This window comes from Rhipicephalus microplus, chromosome 6 (genome assembly GCF_043290135.1).
Source record: "Rhipicephalus microplus isolate Deutch F79 chromosome 6, USDA_Rmic, whole genome shotgun sequence".
Classification (NCBI taxonomy): Eukaryota; Metazoa; Arthropoda; class Arachnida; order Ixodida; family Ixodidae; genus Rhipicephalus; species Rhipicephalus microplus.
Window position 1 is genome coordinate 128,932,879 of NC_134705.1, and position 24,080 is coordinate 128,956,958.

Sequence of the window (24,080 nt, forward strand, 5' to 3'; positions counted from 1 at the left end):
TAAGATGCTTCCGCATCTAAAAGTCGTAAGCACAGGGGCAGATATTTGGCCTTGTTCGTAGGACGTTAAGCAATATTTTGCGCTATGTAAAGCAAAGAGAAGAACTGAAAACACAACACGTGCGTACTTGTTGCGCCTTCCATTTTCGTTCTTGTCTCTCAGTGCGTTAAATATTGCCTAGAGCACAAGTAACCTTATGAAGATATGACAACAGGTATGCTTTTTCGAAGGTCTTTGGGGCCACGAGTTCAATGATATTGTACACTGTTTTTGATGCTCAATTTGATTTTGCTTTATTCGTTCTTGCTTCCGCACCTTTAGTTGAAGCAGTGGCAATTCGTTGTTAGGCCGCATATATGTCAATGAGCGACTTCATATTGTCACGAAGGTAGCTCTTCCAGCCGAGCTCGAGGTATGGCATTCCCACATTGCTGATGGCCCTCACGAATTTACTCATCCCGTCGCTGGCTCCCGTCACGAACAACGTCGGGTCCTCAAGGTTGTCGGGTTTGACGGTGTGAAGCCGTATTTGGACAGGACCGTTGGTGGTTGGCTGAACCGAGAACAAGAGCCGCAGGTTGGTGGCGGAGACCTTCGAAATGCGGAGAAGAAATTACTCAATCAGTCAACTAATTAATAAACTCACGTGTCCGATGCGTGATAGACTGCTTCCGTAACCAATCTGTCTTCAGACACCCTACCTTGAGGCGTAGTGCCGCACGATTTGTTTCAAAAATTAGAGTGCCTACTAAAAAAAACAAGTATTTTAACGCAATAGCGAGCTTGTTTCATAGAAATTACGGCGTCGGCATTGCTATCAGCGTCATTGTTTGTGAGTGAAAAATCTTCATCTTACGCGTGACCGAAAAACTGAGATAAAATTAAAAAAAATAAAATAAATAAATTATCAATATCCTGGATCGGAGTGGGTACCGAACCAGCGCTGTTCGCGTGTCAAGAAAATTTCCCTCACACGTCCACGCGTATGCTTGTGAAAACAGTGAAAACAACTTCCTATGCTTGAAAATGCAGTGAAAGTAGCCTTCATGCTTCAAAGACACACGCGGCCTGTATACATGCTTCACAATGCAACATGAAATATTGCCGTAAAAATGCGTGGTACAAGCGTCTATTGCCAACGGGATCAGAATGCCTGAATATCACAATGGCTCCTTGGCTGAAAACCGGTACCCCACTACAAAGGCACACACGTTACTGCGCCTATTAAGTCAATTCCACGTAGTGGGTGCATCGCAAGTTCGAAAAAGTTTCATGCACTAAGTGTCTGAAGTACGCACTAGGAACAGGATGTCGTTAACGCGTTCAACCCCTAAAGGCGAAGGTTTAGTCCCCTAATTTTTTTAGACAACATGCTCTCACTATGCCGTAAGACGACACCATGCCACCGCATTGGGGCAGTGAATATGGTACTCGGCTGCTTACCCGAAAACCTTGCGGTTGTATCCCGACTGTGGCGGGGGCCTTTCGGTAGAAGCAAAAAGCTAGAGACCTGTATTGGTGCGATCTCAGTGCAAGTTATAGAACACCACTTTTTCAACATTTCTAGGGGCTCCACTACGACGCCTACCATAATCATATGGTGGTTTTTAGACGATTGTGATAAATATAACTTGAGAGCAGTGACAGTCTGGAAAATACCAAGGCATGCTAGGTATATCAGGATTCATTGAAGATATATATATATATATATATATATATATATATATATATATATATATATATATATATATATATATATATATATCATTATCAGTGTAACTTAGCTCGAGCCTGACTGCATAAATTGGTTCTTAATTGGTAGTGGTTCTTAATTGGTTCTTAATTGGCACTTCTCGTTCTCCCAAGCTCTCTCGCCTGTTCCTGCTGGAGCTCCGCTCGTGTCATCGCGCAACACCCCCTGCCATGGCCGCCCAAGAAAATCTTGGCTCGTCTAATGCCACCGTCCTACTGCAGCCTTCGCCACCCGCTCTGCCCAAGAACACCCGCCTGCATGATCTACATGTGTTTTTCGGTCTCCAAGGTGATGATGTCGAAGATTACATCCTAAACTACGACCTCGTCAGCGATTTGAACAGGTGCAACAATCCACAGAAGTTGCGCAGCATCGCCTATTTTGCTTGCCGAATGTCGCTAAAATTTGTTTCTGGAACTACCAATCGAATCTTCACATCTGGTATATATATATATATATATATATATATATATATATATATATATATATATATATATATATATATATATATATATATATATATATATATATATATATATATATTGTGAGCGCGACAAGCGAATGACTCTTTATTCTCTTTGTAATCATCATCACCTGCACATCTTCTTCATCTAAGGATATCATCACCGGCGTGATTGAGCTCGAGCCTGGCCGAATAAACCGGTTCCTCACAAGTGGTGGAGATGCTGGGTATCGATCCCAGTACCTCTCGCCCGTTTTGGCTGGAGCTCCGCTCGGGTCGTCGCGTACAACCCCCTGCCATGGCGGCCCAAGAAAACCCTGGCCCATCCAACGTCGCCGTCCTACTGCAGCCACCGCCCCCTGCTCCGCCCAACAACACTCGCCTGCGTGATCCACCTGTGTTTTCCGGTCTCCGAGGCGATGATGTCGAAGACTGGATCAAGAACTACGACCTCGTCAGCGATTTGAACAGGTGGTACAATCCACACAAGTTGCGCAGCGTCCCATTTTACTTGTCCGATGTTGCGAAAACTTGGTTCTGGCACCACCAGGATCTTCCCGACTGGGACGCTTTCGAGCAGCAAATTTGTAAGGTATTTGGTGCCTCTGCAGTTCGCACTGAGGCAGCAAAGAGGAAACTCGCTCAACGCACGCAGCTGACGGGTGAATCTTACACCTCTTATATTGAGGATGTCCTTGCACTGTGCAAGCGCGTTAACACCGGCATGTCTCAAAACGACCAAATACGCCACATTATTAAAGGCATTAACGCCGTCGCCTTTAACGCCCTCGCTACGCAAAATCCTGCCACCACCCAGGACGTGATAACCATCTGTCAGCGACTTGACGAGCTTCAGTCTCTTCGCCTTTGCTACGATGCCACCGACGTTCCTTTGCCTGCACCCCTCGACTTGCGTGCGCTTATTCGCGACATCATTCGTGAAGAGCTGCACGGGCGCTGCTCTTCCTGTGCTGCGGAAGTTACTTCACCTCCTGAAAAAGATAGCTTGCGAGACCTGATTAAACAAGAGATCGCCTCCGCATCGCGTGCGACGTGTTCCAACAGTTCCTGCGTGCGCCAGACGCGCACGTACGCCGAAGTTGCCGCGCTCTCTGCCGCACCCACCGTTTCTGTGCCTACAACAGCAGACCATATGCCTGTGGCTTCGTTATCACCGCCAGTGCGTGCACCACCTTACTACGCACCTCAGCGCCCACCTCGGCCAACCTGTTACTACTGCGGCTATCGAGGACATATCGCTCGGTTTTGTCGAAGGCGCCAACAAGACGAGCAACGCGGCTACGCTCCCGAAGAACATCGAAGCTTCCGTCCGACCATGAACTACTTACGGCCACCCCCCCGATCGTCCTATTACCGTTCACCGTCACCTACTTACCATACGGACATGCCTGGGAATTCCCGTACGTCTCGCCGCAGGTCGCCTTCGCCAGGTCGCCGTTCAGTGTCGCCTCTACGGCCCGCCTCCCATTCCACGAACGCCCATGCGGAAAACTCCCCGATGCAGTTTTAGGAGGGGAAACTGCATCCCTTGGACAGCTAACAATTCGTCCAGAGCGGCCATCGAATTTGATAGTAGTGTTTGTAGAAGGTGTACGTGTTGAGGCTCTTGTAGACACTGGCGCTGCCGTTTCGATTATTCGTGCTGATTTTTGTTCCCGCCTTCGAAAAGTCACCACACCTTATGGCGGCCCACCTCTACGCGCGGCGACCAACGCTCTCATTCATCCACTTGCACAGTGTACCGTTCGTGTCTGCATAGAAAGCATTCGTCATCACATTGTTTTCGTGGTATTTCGTGAGTGCACCCACGCTCTCATTCTTGGGTGAGATTTCTTGTCTTCTGCGTCCGCTTTCATATCATGTGATCAGCGCCTCCTGCATCTAAACGCCACTGACTCTTCTCCGCTTGAACAAGATGGACGCATCCGCCTTGTCACCAAGTCAGATTATGTACTTCGGCCATACATCGAAGAAATTATAAGTGTTAATTGCACCGACATTGTGGATGGCGACGTACTAATTCTCCCTTACGGTCATACCCTACGTAGGGGCATTGTGATCACAACGGGGCTTATTCGCTTCTTCGATGGGTGTACGTACCTAACCGCCATAAATCAAACGCCCGAGTGTGTACTGCTCCCCTGTGGCTCAACAGTATCTTGCGCGGTCGACAGTGAGCCTGTTGCGATTGTTACTCTTCCGAACAACAACCACAACAATGTTCCGAAGTCGCAATCATTGCCATTCAATGCCTCTGCCACACCTGTGTCGGCGACAATAAGCAATGACTTAACACCTGATCAAACTGAAGATTTGCTCGCCCTGTTAGACACCATTCTCTATTTGACGTGAACTCGCCCGCCCTCAGCATGACTACCACCGCTACTCACAGCATCCAGACTGACGGCTCTCGTATTGTACATCGGCGTCCATATCGCGTGTCTCAGGCAGAACGCAAGATCATCGAGGAAAACGTCTCAGACATGCTTCGACGCAACATCATACGTCCTTCCTCGAGTCCCTGGTCATCCCCAGTTGTTCTCGTTCAAAATAAAGATGGGACAGTGCGTTTCTGCGTCAATTATCGTGCGCTAAACAAAATAACACGCAAGGATGTTTATCCCCTCCCTCGGATCGACGATGCACTGGATTCATTATAGGGCGCAGAGTATATTTCCAGCCTCGACCTTAGGTCAGGCTACTGGCAGATACCAATGTCGGAGTCTGATAAAGAGAAGACCACCTTTTCAACGCCAGATGGGTTGTACGAGTTCAATGTGATGCCTTTTGGACTCTGTAATGCGCCCGCCACCTTCGAATGCATGATAGACGGCGTATTGCGTGGTTTGAAATGGAAAACATGTCTGTGCTATCTCGATGACATAGTAGTGTTTTCATCTACGTTCTCGCAGCATCTACAACGTCTTGACGAAGTCCTCACATGCCTTGCAAAAGTCGGTCTACAGCTTAACACCAAGAAATGTACCTTTGCTAGCAAGACAATCAAGGTTCTCGGCCACCTTGTCAGCAAAGAAGGAATTTGGCCCGACCCCGAGAAGCTTGCCGCTGTCCTCGATTTTCCTCGTCCACTACGCCAGAAGGACCTGCGCAGCTTTCTTGGGTTATCTTCTTACTTCCGGCGCTTCATACGTGGTTTCGCGGAACTTGCGTCTCCGCTCCATCAACTCCTCGCAAAGTACGTCCCCTTCATTTGGTCCGAAGACTGCGAAAGCGCTTTCATGGCATTGAAGCAAGCCCTCACGTCCGATCCGGTACTGTGCCACTTCGATTCCACCGCACCCACCATCCTTCACACCGACGCAAGTAGTCATGGTCTCGGTGCGGTACTCTTGCAGCGTGACAAAAACTCACGCGAATGCGTCGTTGCTTACGCAAGTCGTTCTCTTACCTCTCCAGAAAAGAACTACACTATCACAGAGCAGGAGTGCCTAGCTGTTGTTTGGGCAGTGCAAAGATTCCGACCATATCTTCACGGCCGTCATTTTACCGTCGTGACCGACCATAACGCCCTATGCTGGCTTTCATCGCTGAAAAACTTATCGGGTCGCCTTGGTCGCTGGGCGCTTCGCTTACAGGAGTATGATTTCGATGTCACTTACAGATCTGGGAAGAAGCATCAAGATGCTGATGCTCTATCGCGCTGTCCTTTGCCCAGCGGAAGCAATTCACCATCGATACTCCGAAACAACAGCACCCCTCCAATCGCAGCGCTAAGTTCATCACCTGCCACCCTATCCGTCCTTGTTTCACAACAACGTGCCGACCCATACTGCCGCACCATTGTTGACCGCTTGACCGGCTCTACTACTCCTCCAAACGCCAGACTCCGTCGACAACTTAAACAATTTAAGCTTGTCGGTGATGCTTTATGTCGCTACGTTTACCACATCGATGGCAACAAGTGGGTACCCGCAATCCCACGTTCTCTGGAACGTGAAGTTCTGGAAGCCTTTCATGATGATCCAACCGCTGCTCATCTAGGCTACCACAAGACTTACGACAAAATACGAAGTCGTTGTTTTTGGCCTGGCCTCTCTTCAGCCGTCGCTAAGTACGTCACCTCCTGTGTGCATTGCCAACGGCGAAAACGACCGACAACTGCTCCGGCTGGCTTAATGCGACCTCTTCCTTGTCCCGCCTCACCTTTTGAAGTCGTTGGAATCGACTTGTATGGCCCTCTTCCTATATCATCCAATGGGAATCGCTGGATTGTCACGGCAGTCGACCACCTTACCCGCTACGCAGAAACAGCTTCTATACCATCTGGGACTGCCACTGAGATCGCCGATTTCTTTCTTCGCCACATCTTTTTGCGTCATGGAGCTCCACGCATTCTCCTCAGTGATCGTGGCAAAGTCTTCCTATCTTCCATTGTCGAGCAAGTTTTGCGTGCCTCGAACACTGTTCACAAGACCACTTCTAGCTACCACCCGCAGACCAACGGATTGACTGAACGGTTTCATCGGACCCTATCGGACATGATCGCCATGTACATTCACCCCAACCACACGAACTGGGATGCAATTCTACCCTTCGTGACATTCGCCTATAATACGGCTGCTTAACGCACTACCGGCTTTTCTCCATTTTTTCTCGTCCATGGTCGCTCGCCGAGTTTCGCTCTGGATGTCTCTTTCCTTTCGGCCCCTGCACCCTCGACGGCTCCTTTCTCAGAAGAATTCCTATCTCGTCTCGCACACTGCCGTCACCAGGCCCGTGTTAACACCGGCCTCTCTCAAGACACTCGAAAATCTCGCTACGACTCGTCTCGCCGTGTTGTGAGTTTTTCCCCTGGTGACGAAGTTCTTCTATGGACTCCACTACGCGTCCCCGGCCTATGCGACAAATTCATCAGTCGCTTCATTGGGCCATACACGGTGGTCGAACAGACATCTCCTGTCAATTACCGCGTTTCTCCTCTTAGCGCTAGTCCTGATCATCGTTGCCGAGGAACAGAGATAGTGCACGTATCTCGTTTAAAGCCTTATGCGCGACGCATTTCATAATACTGTCAAGCGACCAGGCGGCCGCTTTCACCGTGCGGGGGAATTAGTGTGAGCGCGACAAGTGAATGACTCTTTATTCTCTTTGTAATCATCATCACCTGTACATCTTCTTCATCTAAGGATATCTTCACCAGCGTGATTGAGCTCGAGCCTGTCCGAATAAACCGGTTCCTCACAAGATATATATATATATATATATATATATATATATATATATATATATATATATATATATATATATATATATATATATATATATATATATATCTATATATATATATATATATATATATGTATATATATCTATATATATATATATATATATATATATATATATATATATATATATATATATATATATATATATATATATATATATATATATATATATATATATATATTGTAAGATGGGTTGAAGCGTACTTGCGCAATGGGTTGCAGTTTGTTGCAATAAGTGGCGCACGTTCTTCTCTTTTACGCGTATCCTCAGGTGTGCCACAAGGCTCCGTGTTGGGACCTCTACTCTTTTTAATTTATGTGAATGATATTGCAACGGTTGTGCCTCTTTTTGTTGATGTAAGGTTATATGCAGATGATTGTCTCTTGTTTTGTCATGTGAAAAGTGTTTCTGATCAAATGCTCCTCAATGATGCTCTTCGATGTATTGACAACTGGTGTGAAAAATGGGACATGAAAATTAATTTTGATAAAACTGTGTGCAGGACAATTTCAAATAAAAAAACCCCCTTAACTATAAATACACAATAAACAATAGAGAAATTAAGAGTTCTAATGAGCTTAAATACTTAGGTGTTACTATATCCAGCAGTTTAAAGTGGGACAAGCGTATTGACAATATTACAGGACTGGCGAAGCGAAAGCTAAGTTTTCTGAGAAGGAAACTCCGTAATGCACCGCCTGTTAAATTGTTGGCGTATAAGACTATTGTTAGACCAACGCTGGAGTACGCAGCTATCATCGGGGATCCGCATACTAAAACTTAAATTAACAAACTTGAACGAGTACAAAGATTGGCCGCGAGGTTTATTTATTCAAATTACATGAGAACACAGTCTGTATCACTTTTGCTTGCTAGGGCTTACCTTCAATCGTTAGCTACACGTAGAAAAATAGCTCGCTTAAAATTTATCTATGACCTGTATCATAAAAACTACAAGCTGGATCCCAGTGTATACCTGCACCCCCCAGGACGAGTATCGGCTCGTACCAATCACTCATTTTCTGTCCAAGCTTATGTACCGCGGGTGGATGTATTTAAGTTTTCGTTTCTGGTGCGATCTATTGTTGACTGGAATGCGCTTCCTCCCGAGGTACTTACAGGATGTAGATCCTCACAGGATTTTCAACGAGGGCTGGACTTGTTTTTTGCCTAACATTGTTTGTGTATTGTTAACCTGTTCACCTCCCACCCCTGCTACAGCCCGCAAGGGCTAGCAGTATTGTAAATAAATAAATAAATAAATAAATAAATAAATAAATAAATAAATAAATAAATAAATAAATAAATATATATATATATATATATATATATATATATATATATATATATATATATATATATATATATATATATATATATTTATATATATTTGCAACTAGCCTGGTTTGTCAAGCGGACTTTACAGAGAACTTTTTCTGTTATTACCCTTTGGAATCAATATAGCAGGTGCACACAGCCTTCCAACACCCTCTTAGAGGGTGTTAAAAGTGTAAGAACACCCGAAAACCCCAAGGTCTATTTTGCGGGACATCCTTCATCCTGGTTGTTCAAACCATACCCTTTGTTTAGGTGTATCCAAAAACACCCATAAGGTGTACCTCTGGGAACAAGCCAGTTTGAACCCTTAAGGAAGTAAAAATTTTACTGAGAACGATGGGAGACCATGGTTAGCAGGCGCGCAACGGCTGATTATCGAAGAATCGTTGCCGCGACATCATCCAGGTATCCCCCAACCTCTCGGGGCTAATACGAACTGCAATTGTCCATATTTTTTTGCTCACAAGCGTGCACAGTTTTTTGAGGAGGCTGTAGGCCTTGCATGCCAAGTTTCAGAGGATTTTGTTGAGCCGATAACTGGAATAAATCGGGGAACCGTTAGGCTTCACCTATACGAGTTGAATGCGATAGCGATATTTTGCTCCGAGTGTGTACTTCAATCAATTTTGTGTATGAAATCTTTTCGAACTTGCTGTACTATGGCCTAAGGCTGCAGAAGCATGTGTGCGTTTTGTAGTGGGTGTCTGGCTTTAAACTATGAAGTCAATATTATAACCCCAGATTAGAAGCAATAACTACGCGGACGAAATACAAGCACCTAAAATTTCTATAATAGTTTTGTTGAATGCAGTCTCGACAATGAGAAGTGACTATCACAAGATTTCGATGCCATCATTGCCCCCAATAAACTTGTACTTGCATGGGAGTGGTCTCTCCATATCACCTCTGCCAATTTCGTAGAAAAGCGGTAAATAATGCACATTACGTTTTGTAATGTGCGCACAAAAATATTGTCGCGTTAGAACTCGACTTCTCATTACTGGTCTTTCAAAAATAGGCTTAACCCCATCAGATAAAAGTGTTTTAAGCTTTGGTGCTTCAGGCTTGGGATACTACCACAGAGATGCATTGATGTCATGTGTAATTTCAGGATAACTACTCAACGAGTACCTTTTTAATCTGGTATAGAAAATTCTTTGTCATTAGAACAAGGTAAAACCCGAGTTTTCAAAATTGTTCCCATCAAGGTTAATATGGCAGTCTGTAATAGAGGCTCAAAAGCATATTACTTGTAGTTCAAACTCATTGTATTGTGCAATATTGCCATTTCATTCATTTTCCGAATCACATACCATTCCTACAATAAAGTTTAAAAGTCTCAACGTCGCATTCTTGCATAATCCCCCGAAAGGATGTCTATGCCATGAATTGAAAAAAAAAAACCAACAAAGAAATGTTCTGATGGCCGATGAAAGTGTACCGCTTGTTGCACGCATTATTACGGCCATATTTCATGTTGTATTGCGAAGCAGTTATACAGGAAGTGTGCGTTTGTAAAGCATGAAAGTTACTTTCACTGCATTTCCAGGCAGATGAAGCAATTAAAATGAATTCACACGCCGAGGAGGGGAAATGGGTTATTTTCTGTCTGTACCATTATACCACCAGTCATACTCCGCAGACCCAGGACGGGATGTTCTTGAACGTGTAAAATGCATGCTTCGAGCACAAGGGTTTTAAACGTATTTCTTTAAATGTCACACTGGTACATTACCAATTAAAACATGGCTGGAAGATTGGCAATTATTCTTCCGATGGGGCACGCGCTGTTACTGATGTAATAGACTAGAACGAAAATTGAACACGTGTTTATAGTCTGTTGTAGCAGGTGTTTTTATGAAACCTAATGCAGAGAAACTTAAAAAAAATTACCGTCAAGTCCACCTGGCATCCTTTTTCTTTCTATTAAAACCGAGGCCGGTGTACTTTATGATCTAATTATGCTTCTGGGCCTGCGCAGTATATGGTGAATCTAATGTGCTTGTGAAAATGCCGATGTAGAAGTGCAATCTGTGCAGCAATACTTTTGCCGGCGTCTCTCATGATCATAAGGTGGTTTTGGGACGTTAAACCCCACATATATACAATACTTTTGCGAATCAGTGGGCAATTTTCTTGATGTTCTGAAAGGACAAGAGGATGTACCTGAGTGGATTGTGCGCCAAACCACTGATCAACAGTCAGCTCAGAGCTTACGGTTCTTCATTGAATTTGGTGGGTGTATACACCCTTGTATTTTATCGAATGAGTGAAACTTAACAAGTCTTGATATGCAAGGCAATAAAGAAAAAAAAAGAGTTGTGGCTGTGTGGTAGAACACTCGCTTGCCACGCTAACGACCGGAGCTTAATCCCCATTCTGACCCTGTATTTCTTCTTAGTTATCTTATTCCCACCTTTATTCAATTTTCTGTCTCACAAATATGCTCTGTTTTTTAATCACGCAAAGATGATGATTTTTCGTTCACAACCAACGACGCCGGCATTGACCCGATGCGGACGGTGACATCAAAGCTGAATTTTTTGCGAAACGAGCATTTAACGCTATCACGTTAATACGAAAATTTCACTTTGAACTTCGACTTATGGCGTACAGTGCTTTTGGAGTGGAATTAAAAAAAAATGAATTTTAGGGGCTGATTTCTTAGCTGGCGCCTCTCATGGCGAAACCTTTGAGAATTTTCAGAGTACAAAGTAACAGTCTAAACCGATTTACTGAATCACTATAGCATCCATTTGACGCTAAAGCAATTCTGGGAAAGTGGCACAGAAAGAGACGTACCGTGGATCCTAATGTTCCGTTGCTGCTGGTGCAGCTTCTCCAATCCACACTGATTCGCAGTGGGTCCTCGGCGAACACAGTGACCTCGATGAAAGTGTTGTTATTGGCACAGAATACGTACGGAGGTTTGTAGTACCACAAGCTTCCCAAGCCTGCCAGTTGCGGATTTTCGAGCGAGAACATGCTTAACCAGCTGTCGTCCAAGTAGCCCATTCTCATCGTTTCAGGTATTTTACGTAAGAAGGTGTTTGCGCTGTTGGTCCAGTCATTATCCGGAGTGTGATAGCAGGGTCCTGTTAAAACAATTTACCAAGCGTTATACTGAAAGCAGGGTTAAGGAATTTCTAATTTACAAAGAGATCATGCATGCAATGATGATATGTAACTAATATGGCAGATTTATGCTCGTTGTCACGAGTATATAAAGACTAAAACATGAACATGGTAAAATTATGCTTTCGAACCTCAATATCCAATTTTGTTTGCTCTACTCGTTTGAACACAACTGATGAATAAATTCTCAGCTTCTTGCTCAAAACAAGAACATACAACTCACCCTAAATTGCTTTGATTCGTTTGAAATACGTTTATTACAGAAGCCTGCACAGTTGACCAATAAAAAGAGAAGTGGGAAGAGTTTCTAATTTTTTTTTATCTGAAATGTACGAATGTACGAATATTTAGGCTTCAAGCAAATTTGAAGTCAGCAGAGATACGATGTACTAGTTTCACATTTACTTTGAATAGTATATATGCGTATATGAAGAAAGACAGGCCATATTTTTCATGGTGCAGCTAACCTGCAAAGTTTTTTTTTCAAACATAGCGTGTCCAAGTGTCAGTATTTCTTATTGAAAGGGAAGTACAAGGCACTTGGAATAATACCGGGATTACACTTTCAGCAAAATGGAAGTTGTAACCTGTGAAATACGTAGCATACTTGGAGCATATAAGCCAGCATGCCAAGCTTTTAAACTTAAAACTAGAATAATTGATGTGAGGATAATGTGTGCACTTAATCTTGAACATGCCTCACACCTGTTTATACTCTTTTTATGCAAAGGTGCTATGAATGCATGGTAATTTAGCATTGCAGAGAATTTACCTTAAAAAGAATGCAGTTGGCTTATGCGTAATACGTTCATATGGAAGAGCACAGAATTTACAATACTAGTAACTTTTGTGGAAACCAATTCGAATACTGTAATATTTGTTTGAATAATCGAAGTGCTCGAACGCTCGCGCGTATCTAGAACAATGTTCAAGTTCAAGCTGCAGTTTATTCAACATCGACAGTATTAGTTGGCAGAAAAGTATGTACAAGACTGGTATTCTTCAAGAAGCCCCAAGATAAAAAAAAGGGGGGGGGGGTGGAGCTACCACACAAGATGTGAACAAGAAAGAAGACATAGAGTATCCTTGATGAGAAAGAAAAAAAACAAAGAGAAAATAAGTACAAAAATGCGTATACGTTTAACAGACAAAAAGAAAAAGATAACACAGAAAAACTGTTGGAAATTGCAATACAAAACTAAATAGCACTATAACACCTATAAAAAAAAAATTTGCTAGTATGAAGACAGTTCTTGCAAGAAGTACTTGGTTTTTGAAGGCGTGCACTGTGGCTGATTATTTAGAGATATAAGGAAGGGAATTCCACAGCTTGATAAACCCTTATAGTTGCTCGAGTTTTTATCTAGGCTTAAAGAAAGCATTCATGATGTAAACGAAACATATGCGGCACTCATGTCAGAATGGCAACATTTTGAAAGTGGCGGCATGACGTAGCATTGCACCTGCGCTCTTCAATAGTGTTGTAGGAATCTGGGGAAACGAAGTTGTCACCCCTCAGAAAAATCAAAACAATCGCTTCCGTACAGAACAATTATATTCTTCGAGTGAAGTATGAAATCCACAGTTAATTAGGCTGATATGACAAAGACTGTTCTCACCAGTGCTACTGGCGCCATATTAGAGGGGACAGAAGCAAAAGATTCACTTTTTTGCATCGTATTGCCTATAGCCTCTATCCAAAAAAAAAAAAACCCACTCCGTCGTGAAGTGTCCCTCTTCACAACGAAGTGTCCACTTCCAAAACAAATACCAAGAAAAAGGCCAAGACAAATGCTAGGGTTTTCGGGAACAATGTCAAAGTGAGCAGTTAAGGACGGAGATATGTGAATCACTTAAATATTGAACAGAGTTGTTTACCACTGCTCATTTGCATACTTTACCGAGCAGAGTACGAGGTTATATTGGCGCTGGCGACTTAGAAGAATTCGCGAAAGGCAGCAGCGTATGCTAGCCATGCATGGCGACAGATGTTCACAAGTACCAGGGAGGGCGACGTGCCCTTAGGCAGACCGATGTGCCTCGAGACGAATCTCCTCAAAAAAAAAAGTCGAAAAAAACTAGTAAAGTGCTATTAGTTTACTCCAGCATGTACACATTCCTTCCGGTTCTTCTAGCAAATTTTATGCCAAGTTTCTTCCGTTGGCAACGAATGATCAAGGCCTCTTTCCCTTGTTCAACATAGAATTAAAGGATGGATTTGTATGTGAAAAGCGTAGAGAGGGTGTGTAGGGGTGCTGAGCTGAAAGGATAGTACGACTTAGTGTATAGTTGTGCCAAGCTGGAAGCGTAATACGACTTACCTGCAGTAACCTTCGAAAAAACATTTTCAGCACTTCCGAGGTTATACGTGGCGAACATTGCGAGCGCAATGACTAGGGCTCGCATGTCGATCCGGAGTGTTTGTGCGTAGTCTGTAGAGGATTGCAAGAGTAAATGCGATACAGTGTACTGTGAATGAATTCCTTAAAAAAGGCATTTTTGTTTAACAAAACTCTACTATAAAGCCGGTAAAAAAGCCTGAGTGTTCGAAACTGCGCAGGAAAACTTTCGTTATGGTGAGTGAAGTTAAATTAACGTTTCTTTCTCAGTTTCTGTTCTCATTCTCTACCAGATAGACATTTGTCCATTCTTCAATTCAGGCCTTCTAAGATTTGGCGTACATCCTGAAAGGTGTGTAGCATTAGCACGTACTTGCCTTTCATGTGATTTCAGTCTTGAATGGTATGCTACACATCAACACGAAGCAGTAAAGCACAAGTCCATGAGAATTGATTAATCGTTCGTGAATTGTTGTCACATTAGGGGCCCAATAACGCCATCGTGTAGTTTGTTTAAAGTCATCAAGGTGCAAGAACCTGCAAGTACGCTTGATGCACAGCAGTTTGACGACGCAGATGCACTCGTGACAGTAATTACCAGGAGTGGACGTTGGACTAAGTTGGTGAGAATTCATAGTAAACGTAATGCAACAAACGTAGACGAAAGAGAGGAGAGCGACACAGGATGCGCGCTAACGCTTAAATAAAGCTGAACTTAAATCTGAGTATCCGCTTTAACTTGCTTGTCAGATCGGAACAGTTCATTAACATCTAATAAATTATACTGCACCTGCTCTTATGTGGCGGTGGTCTAAACTAAAGAAAATTAATTTGCGAAAATGTGGTATATAACGAGTCAGTACCTTTCATTGTTAGAAGTATTAAAGAATCAAGCTAGTCAGGTTTTTACGAAAAAACTGCTTTTCAGCTGATAGTCTACACAATGTTTATGCTGCAGTTCCCACAACCTTAAGTCGTCTAAATGTAAATAAATCACAACACGATGTAAATGTCTCATTCAATAGAGAGTAAATTCGTAAGCCTGAAACACCGCGGAGCAATACATGAAAGAAAGTTCGGTATAGTAATTGGTGAAAACTGAAAGTTCCAGTGAGTTTCGGGGCTGAACGCTTTTGCAGGAAGACATCTAACGAAAGAAGCATTTATGAGCGACAACGATATTTGTACATTTTGTTAACTTCATCGAACCTAAATCTACCATCTGCATAAACCAGGCTGCAGCGGCCACATTTCCATGCTGAAAAAACACCGCAGGCTCATGTGTTCAAATTTAGGTGCGCGTTAAATAACTGCTCATTGTACGAATTTCTGGAGCCTTTCAATATAGCGCCTCTCAGCATGTCGCGGTTTCGGCTAGTAGCACCCCTGTAACTGTTGTCACAACAAGAAATGTTTATTACACAAACTCCCAAAACTTATGCTTGCAATATTAACAGCATAAACACGATTTTAATGTGCTGACATAGTGCTACGAAACAAAAATCACAATACTCACCCCGATTTTCAGTGTTCTTCCTCAGCCTGTCATGACACGTGCGAATGGAGGCTTATATATATATGCCACTTCTGAGACCTGCAAAGGCTTATGAGAGCTGCAGTCGTAATATCTCTGGTAAGCAGAAAAGAAAATTAGTTACGCTGCATTTTGCATAATGAAAAATATCTCGAGTAAAAAAGTTAAACTAACACGCTTCGAGGAGAAGATTGAGGCAATCTATCCTTTGCACGCGCATCCTGGATTAAATGAAGGCTGATAGATACGCGAGCTCTTGAGACAGCTTTCCAAGCAGCAGCCCACCATAGCATATAGAGTTTTCTTCTTTATGACACGTGTCGGCATCGACATTGTGACACAAAGTGGCCGCGACGCATGTTCACGCCGATTACACCGCAGCCACAGAGCACTACACATCCGGCGAGAACTGAATCGCATCCGTTTGCCCAAGCGTGGCGTGTATGACCAGGTTTTTTTTTTTTCAGCCATATCCGAGGTCGTGTGAGTTTCGCCCATGTCCTTCGCGACTATTACACGCAACCAAAAAAAAACAGGACCAATTAGGGCTCAAACGGAAACATACAAGTCAGAATTTCTGCGTGGCACTGGAGCTGTCTATAACAAGGCCATACAAGTTTTTGACCGGATTCAGAAAAGAAATACTATATACAGGTGTTTTTTCAGTAGCACAGTCAAGATAACCGATGTAATTTTGCGTGACACAAAAATAGACCTGCATCATGCACCAAACCATGATATTTGCCAGTTGAGTGCGCAGGTAACACGACCGCCAATCACAAAGTACAATGAGACAAGTCAGAATTCACCTTCAGCAGCAGCAGAAGCAGTGATCACGACATCATACGAACGCGCAGCTACGTAAAGGCTAGTAATGGCTTGGATATATTTGATGTATTCCTCACTACATCGCAAAATTTTGATTTCTGGCATTGCGCGTAGATGACAACAATAATTTAATAGACACACTGAAACAGATGCCCGGTTCACAAGTTCTGCGTGCGCGAATCGACTGCAACAGGCGCTCCTGTGATGGTTACTCCTTGGGCCACTCCGCCGAAAGGCTAACTAGACAACGCAGATAGGCGTTGTATGGGACCAAGGAGGCGAAATGGGTCACGTAAGGCGGCAATGCTTTGCAAAGCCGAAGCCCGAATACAGGTAATTCATTAAGCTGCTCCGGCCGGTGACACGGAACACTGGCAGTGTCGCAGTGTACGGCCTTCAATGCACGAACATTGAACACTGCTCAGTATGTGCAGACGTGGAACATGCTAGTGAGTAAGTCATAGTTCTATTCGTTTGCCACCTAGCGCATGTGTAGTCTCCAGAGCCACCACTGATGGTTAAATTACCAAGAATCATCGTGCCTGAACTTAACTTGTTGATACTTATTCTGGGATCTATTTAATTGGTGACGCGTTCCTGAAACAGTGTACAGCTGGAAAGCTTCGTAGCGCAAATGTTTATTTGTGAATGGCATCAAACGCCTTATGAAACACTGAAAGTTGTGTTCACTTGCGGCTACGAGTCGATGGGACAACAAAGCACCAGTGATTTGTGTGCCCGATCTATAAGCGCCCATGCAACTCGTCGGAAAGTTTGTTGCAGGCGAAGGGTCCACACTTGACTTTCCGGCAACAACCTACCGCCTTCATGGGCAGTCCAGAGAACAGAACACCGTTTGCGGAGAAAAGAGACTCTGCACCTGGAAACATGAAGGCGTCGCAGCCATGCATAACACTCTGCCGTCAGTTGGCACGAACGCCCTAGATGAATTCAAGGGAACGATTCCCTAACGGAAGAAGCTGGAGGTCCTGCATGCAGACATTGTTCTCGGGAACGCTCACAGAGCGTCCTGAAGAGACTGACGTACTAGTGCATCGCGTGAATACCGGTGACGCCCAGCATAGGCGTTGCAACCTAAGACCACTGAGCAAGCACAAGCGAGCCGTTGTTGACACAACTCTGGACGAAATGATCAATACTGGTGATCATTGGAGCAGAACGCAACTACTCGGCAACAGAGACGGAATTCCTGGCCGCTACTTTTGCCTAAAAATGTTTGACATGTTTTTGTGTGGAAGTCACTTTGATAATGAGACTTAACTTCAGGCAGTCTTGGTTAAAACGATTACATAACCCCTCCGGACGATTGACCCATCGGGAGCCTATTCTGTAGCGTTACGAATATGTGAATGCGTTAAACAAGGGTAGCACGAACACAGTTGCTGACGCATTTTCATTCACGTGCGCCATTGTCTATTTAACACCAAGGAGAGCCGAAAAGAATGCGTGTGATCAGGACAACACCTGAAACTATGCATTCACGTTGAGAGATTGTGGTGACTCAGCAGGAGCTTTTTGTAGCGTAGCAAATGGATGACCTCTGCTGTAATGTGCCCGAAAAGCATGCGCCTTGCAATGAAGCGGACACAGGAAGTGACGAGGACATGGCCTGATACCTTCTCCGAGGAGAAGGCCTCTTGTTTCGCTGTTTCCCCAGGTGGACATGTTAATGTAAAATTATCATTTATTCCTCGCAAACTACGCCAATTCTTTGTAACGTAGTGCGTACCACCACGATGGTGCTGTATCTGGTCACTCTTCAGGGCAGAAAGCTTAAGAGAACCTGTGTCGCATTGTACCTTGGCTAGTCATGAAACCGGATGTACTGCAGTACGCACGTTCATGTGAAGTTTTTCAAAGCTGGGAAAGGTGTGGTGGTTTACCGCTAGGACTACTGCACTCAGTTGAGAGTACGTCGCCTTGGGAAGTAGTAACATGGGACATAATGGGTAAGTTTTTTATGAACCCGCGGCGAAACAAATACTTTCTTGTGTCTGACCACTACACAATATGGGTCGAATGGGTTTCGTGTGTGCGAGCTGACTTCGCAGAAAACGGGGACCGCCTTTTAAAAACATTTACGAAGCTCGAATTCGCTGCCGACCTTACCACGTACAACACGTCGTACTTCGCCAGCAAGGTGTTCACAGGTTCCTGTGACGCCCTGGGAATCCATGACAAGTGCTCTTCTCCGCAAGCTAACATCATGGAAATGGTAAACCAAAGTATTAAATCAGTTGTTACCGAGCATACCGAGTGTCACAAGGAGTGGGATCTGAAACTTGCCGTGACAGCGTTTGCGACGGAAATGACGGTGAACCACTTAACATGTTTCACTCTTGCGCAAACCAACCTAGGCAAAGAATTCAGTTTTTCGTAAGACTGTGCTCCGACATTTAGAATCACTCCTACGAGAACTTATGCACAGTTTGCAGATGAGCTGAGGCAGAGTCTGACCGACGCCGTCAATGAAGCCAGACAACACATTGAGGTATCCCGCATGGACCAGACAGAACAGTATGATAAACCTTGGTAGAAAATTAGCTTCGAGGTTGGACACTTGGTGTTGAAATGGACACCCCCCCCCCTCCCTCAGTGATTCATTGAAGGGTATTGCAGTTTCCCTATAGCTAACAGGTGAGACTGACTATTATAGAATCACCGAGAAATCCAGGCTCTCATGAGTAAAGATTGTGACTAACCAAGTGTATGACCCTACTATTGTAGAAGATCTTATTCATTTTTATGCACGGCAAGTTGCAGGTATTGGCGATCCATACATGCCTGAACAGAGCAGACCTGCCGCGTGTCTATGCGTGAATGCACAGCAATGCTTCAATGCGCCGCCGCACCGGATGCACTGGCGCTGCACGCAACGCAGTCACGCTGAGCCGCGTTCAGCCTTACATGAACGGAACTGCAGGGCAATAATTGCATACTGTGAGGTTAGTCAAAAGATTAGCCCTATCATGTCTGATAAGGGCCTGAACTATTTTGAGCTGTTTATTGACATACATTGCGGGGAAGCAACTTGATTTGGGAAAACACTTGCTCAGACAGCCACCGAAACGTGGTGCGGAAATCAATTGCTGTCAGATGTGACGTCAGACAAAAGTTGGGCCGTAGAAGGGTTGATAGGTGGGCTAGTTGGTATATAATTTATAATGAAATATTGGCAGCGCAAGCTAGCGGGATGCAAAGGAGGAGACAAACGAGTGCCGCCTAAGAATTTAATAGGTCCCGAGACGCCGCCGTGATGACCGAAAAACAGCAACCGATCGCCTCCACCAGGAAAGAAACAGTCCCGCATATCCACTTGGCAATGCGCTCCGAAGGAGGGATCAGTGGCTGTTTGCCATATTACGTCAAGATGTGCCACAAAATTCTGAAGTGTTAGCTGACTATAAGTGCCAATACCTTGCCACAAAGGCAGCAGCCTGCTGTACATGAACAGTTTGAGTCGTGCGCCCAATCTAATAGCATATATTTAGTGCAGAATGTGGCAACAAGACAATAGAACTGTGATTTTAACATCAGTGAAAAAACTTAGGTATCGTACTTAATTTTCTTTTGCGTTGCATTACGGTAGAGCTGGTTTTTATTCTTGAATATCATAGATAATTTCATTAAGCAGACGTCGCAGGAATATCAGCAGTGATCCATATCACCTGTGTGGACGTGGAGTGGGACAGAGCATAACCATGCATGCATGTCTGAATGAACTTCTAAAACAAATTAGAGTTCGATTTAAAAATTAGCGCGTACTCACGTACCGAACGTTAACAAGTCTACCACGTTATTAACAAACAGCCCCAAGGAACAAAGGGTGTTGCGAAATCGGACTCGAACCTATAAATATGGAGAAAGTTATTGCTATCGTCGTATATCTAAATATCGTGCGCCAACTAACATCCTTAAGCACCCACACCCTTGAGGAGGTGTAATTCATAAGTACTACACCTGTGCGAAAATTCGTCAGAAATTATTTTCTGGCTACTTTTTCGCCAGTGACCAGTTCAATAACACTCATAATATTACATGGGATTTCGCTATATATGTACAGAAAAATCTACTGAGACGGATATATTAAAAGCGCTGCATTTTTGTGCATGGACAAGGAAAGAAAGAGACAGAGAACGAGGTCTATCAATTTATTAAAAAAAAGCTCGGAACTAAGTAAAAATTCTATGCACTGACGATGAGTAGCTCGTAAAGGGTAAAGACTTTCACGCTGACGGGTGGTGTTAAGGGATGACCTGTGGGTCCAGCCGCAGAAAGTAACTTCAGAACTGCTCGATAATCGGCTTGCTCAGAACGTTTGCGAACTTAAAAATATTGGTGGCCGGAACGATAGCTCCAAATAAGAACACTTGCGAATCTACAAGGCTATCCGGATACATCTTGAACATCTCGACATGCTGAAGATAGTCGCTTGTGGGGGCAGCATTGAAGACCAAACGCATCTGACTCGTAGATACGTGGTAAAAAGAATTAATGTGTTCATTGCACAGCGTCAGCTCACGAAGAGATGTAATGCACATACTTGGACGCTGTGTTGAATATCAACAGATATAATTATTCATGTCATTTCTGTCTAAATTTGTGTTCACTAGTGAACTAGCTAATTTTTTCTTCATGCTGGGGGAATTGCTGAAAGATAAGCTAATTTTCTAGCTCATCATTGACTCAGTAAGCGGGCCTTTTTTGGTATACTAGTTTGATTTTGCTAAAAAAAAAAGATCCTTCTGGACAAGAACCTTCCTTTTTTTCTTGCGTGATAAGTCATACATATTCAATTGGCATTGAATTTCGATATCTGTTTTTGCAGGAACATTAATGTTCTGCATTTCCTTCGTAATCCAAGAAAACTCGACTAACAATATTGAGCACAGAAAGTTGTGGTGCTAGCTGCACTGTTTAATACATTGATTTTATTGATTTTTTTGTCTAATGCTTATTCGGCACAGCGATATCCACTGCAAGAATGCCTAAACCATCGAACAAAAGCAAGGAAATTCATTTTCACCAAAGTACTGTTGCGTACTACCTCTGTTTTCAGCCTTGAACAAGTAATTAAGGTTTCTCAAGCCTTCTTTCGGTGAAAAAAAAGTAAAAAAACATCCTCTATCCTAACTTTGTCGTAACAATTAAACCTAAAAACACTGATTAGAAGACCAATGATAGTGAAGGAATTGTAGCCGTTGTACCACAAAGAGAAATGAAAATACCATTGAGATTAGGAAACGTTTGACGATAAAATGTTTACCGGTGCTTTGCCTATTGATGTATATACCGCTTTATATTAGGCCAACTACGATGAATAAACATTTCTACAAAGTGAACATATTACTATAGAAATAAACAGCCATCAACACATTTGTTAAAGAGGTGAAACTGACATGGAATACTCACTTTCATACCGAATTGACAGAAGAGCCAATGTAACTGTGCCAGTACATGCTGAGCACCGGAGGCTCATGAGCGAAAACAGTCGCCTGAAGAAATGTGTCCTTTCCTAATCAGTACGCTGTATACGGCTTGTAGACCTACAAGCTCCCCGAGGCCCGAAAGCGGAGGTAAGCCAATGTCGATTCCAGCGAAGGATTCCTCAGCCACGAAGAAAGGAAGCATAAGGTTGTTGGAGATTTGCCATTGACCGTTCTTGATACTTACGGTCCAGTCTGCTTCGGGAACGTTGGAACATGATCCTGTCAATATATATTTTCAATTAATTTGTTGTCTACTGGTTAACATTTTTGCACTACACTCTCTGTATACGCGATTTCCCCACGCCGATACATGGGAGTGTTAACAAGTAGCATGCGAACATCGTTGTGTGACAACTAAAGAAAGTAACGAAGCTCTTGCCCCAGCGTTGTTGATCATGGACGAAGAATTGCATTATTGAGATCTGATGAAGTATAAGGTTTTCATCATGCAGGACTTTCTAGTCAAAGAATATGTTAAACACAGTAATATAGCTTGGTTTTATAGTGTAGAACCGTAGCTAACCTGCCTAGTCAGCGTACAAGAGAAGCAACAGAGTTCGTGCAACACAAGTAAACCTTCCTAATCAGCACGCCTTTGCTTGTTCTTTTTTCAATATTTATGATGGGAAAGTGTTTAAAAGCAACACGAATCTAACTGCTGTGATGTCCCCGCAAACACGGACTGAACCCCGGTCCTTTCAAGGTTTTCGCTCGTTTTTTAATTCCACGCATAAAAAAAGAAAAAAAAAACCTTCGGTGTAACGAATGGGCATTCCGGAGTGGAGTACCTAGAAGGATTATTTCTACTGTTCTCGCGGGTCCCCTCCTGCGCAAACACGAGGAGCGGGCGGCGCCTTGTTGTCTACAGACAGCGTGACAGTGTACGGCGGCTATAATCCGCGCGCACCCTTCAGATTTGTGGAATGGGGGAGCAGCAGATCACCTTTTGTTGGTTCGGTGAACGCGACCCAGCTGCAGCGCCTGTGCCGGGTCCGGCCTGACTTTCCGTCAGCCTCCGTGGCTCCAGGGCTGATTACTGCGTTCTGCGCGGATGGCCACCCACGGTGTTGAATGAGGAAGAAGCACTGGGGTTTAGGGACAGGGAGGGCAAAATAGACTTTAAGCGGGTAGACTTAACAAGAAGGAGGTTATCTGATTGGTGACTAAAGCCAAGGCACGAGTGAAAATTAAACCCTTCACTGCAAAGTACGAATCCTCAAACTCACTTTTTAAAGAAAAAAATAAATCTAGCTGTTGGTTCATCAAGTATTACGGCTTGGGGGCGCTAGCCACCACGCGATCTAAAGGGTACAGCCATATCCATCCATCCATCCATCCATCCATCCATCCATCCATCCATCCATCCATCCATCCATCCATCCATCCATCCATCCATCCATTCAGCGACGGCTGCGGAGAATTTCGCGGGAGACACCGAGCTGCATGGAAACGTTGAGACTCGGTCTGGACATTGGCTCATCAAGTACCAGAAACCGGGGCAATTGGTTCGGCCGATGACATTTCGGCACAACACGGCAAACTCCGGACGTTGGCCATCACAGACGACGCACTTTGTCGGAAGCATCAGGACCATTGTTCACCCGTAATTAAAGTGTCTTAGAACAGCTCGCCCATCTCTCTCTCTCTCTCTGAGGCTTGAGTTTGTACATTGTTACTTGCTCGGCTTTGTTTGGGAGAGCGTTTTCTACTGGTGTGGGCCACGGGGGCGGCCGTCGAAGATGATACTCTCCGACTGACAGAGAAATGTGTCGTGTCAACAGTGGCAATTGGTTAGGTTCCATGGAGGGGCGGAGTCGGGTCATACAAAAAGGGACTAGGAGACAATACGAGGAGGGTCAGAGATACGATGCGATGAGCTCGAGATGGTAGAGAGACGGAATGGAAAAGGAAG

At 44.1% G+C, this 24,080-nt stretch overlaps 1 protein-coding gene across 1 annotated transcript; it reads right to left on the minus strand.

Moving 5' to 3' along the window:
* Nucleotides 1–267: 267 nt before the first annotated feature.
* On the minus strand, nt 268–15,908 carry LOC119186216 (uncharacterized). Its single transcript, XM_037434918.2, has 4 exons — nt 15,813–15,908; nt 14,279–14,389; nt 11,625–11,917; nt 268–592 (listed from the first exon to the last, which is right to left on the minus strand). The coding sequence occupies exons 2-4, from the start codon at nt 14,361–14,363 to the stop codon at nt 344–346; spliced, it is 627 nt and encodes a 208-aa protein (XP_037290815.2). The 5' UTR covers nt 14,364–14,389; nt 15,813–15,908; the 3' UTR covers nt 268–343.
* Between the last annotated feature and the right edge of the window lie 8,172 nt (nt 15,909–24,080).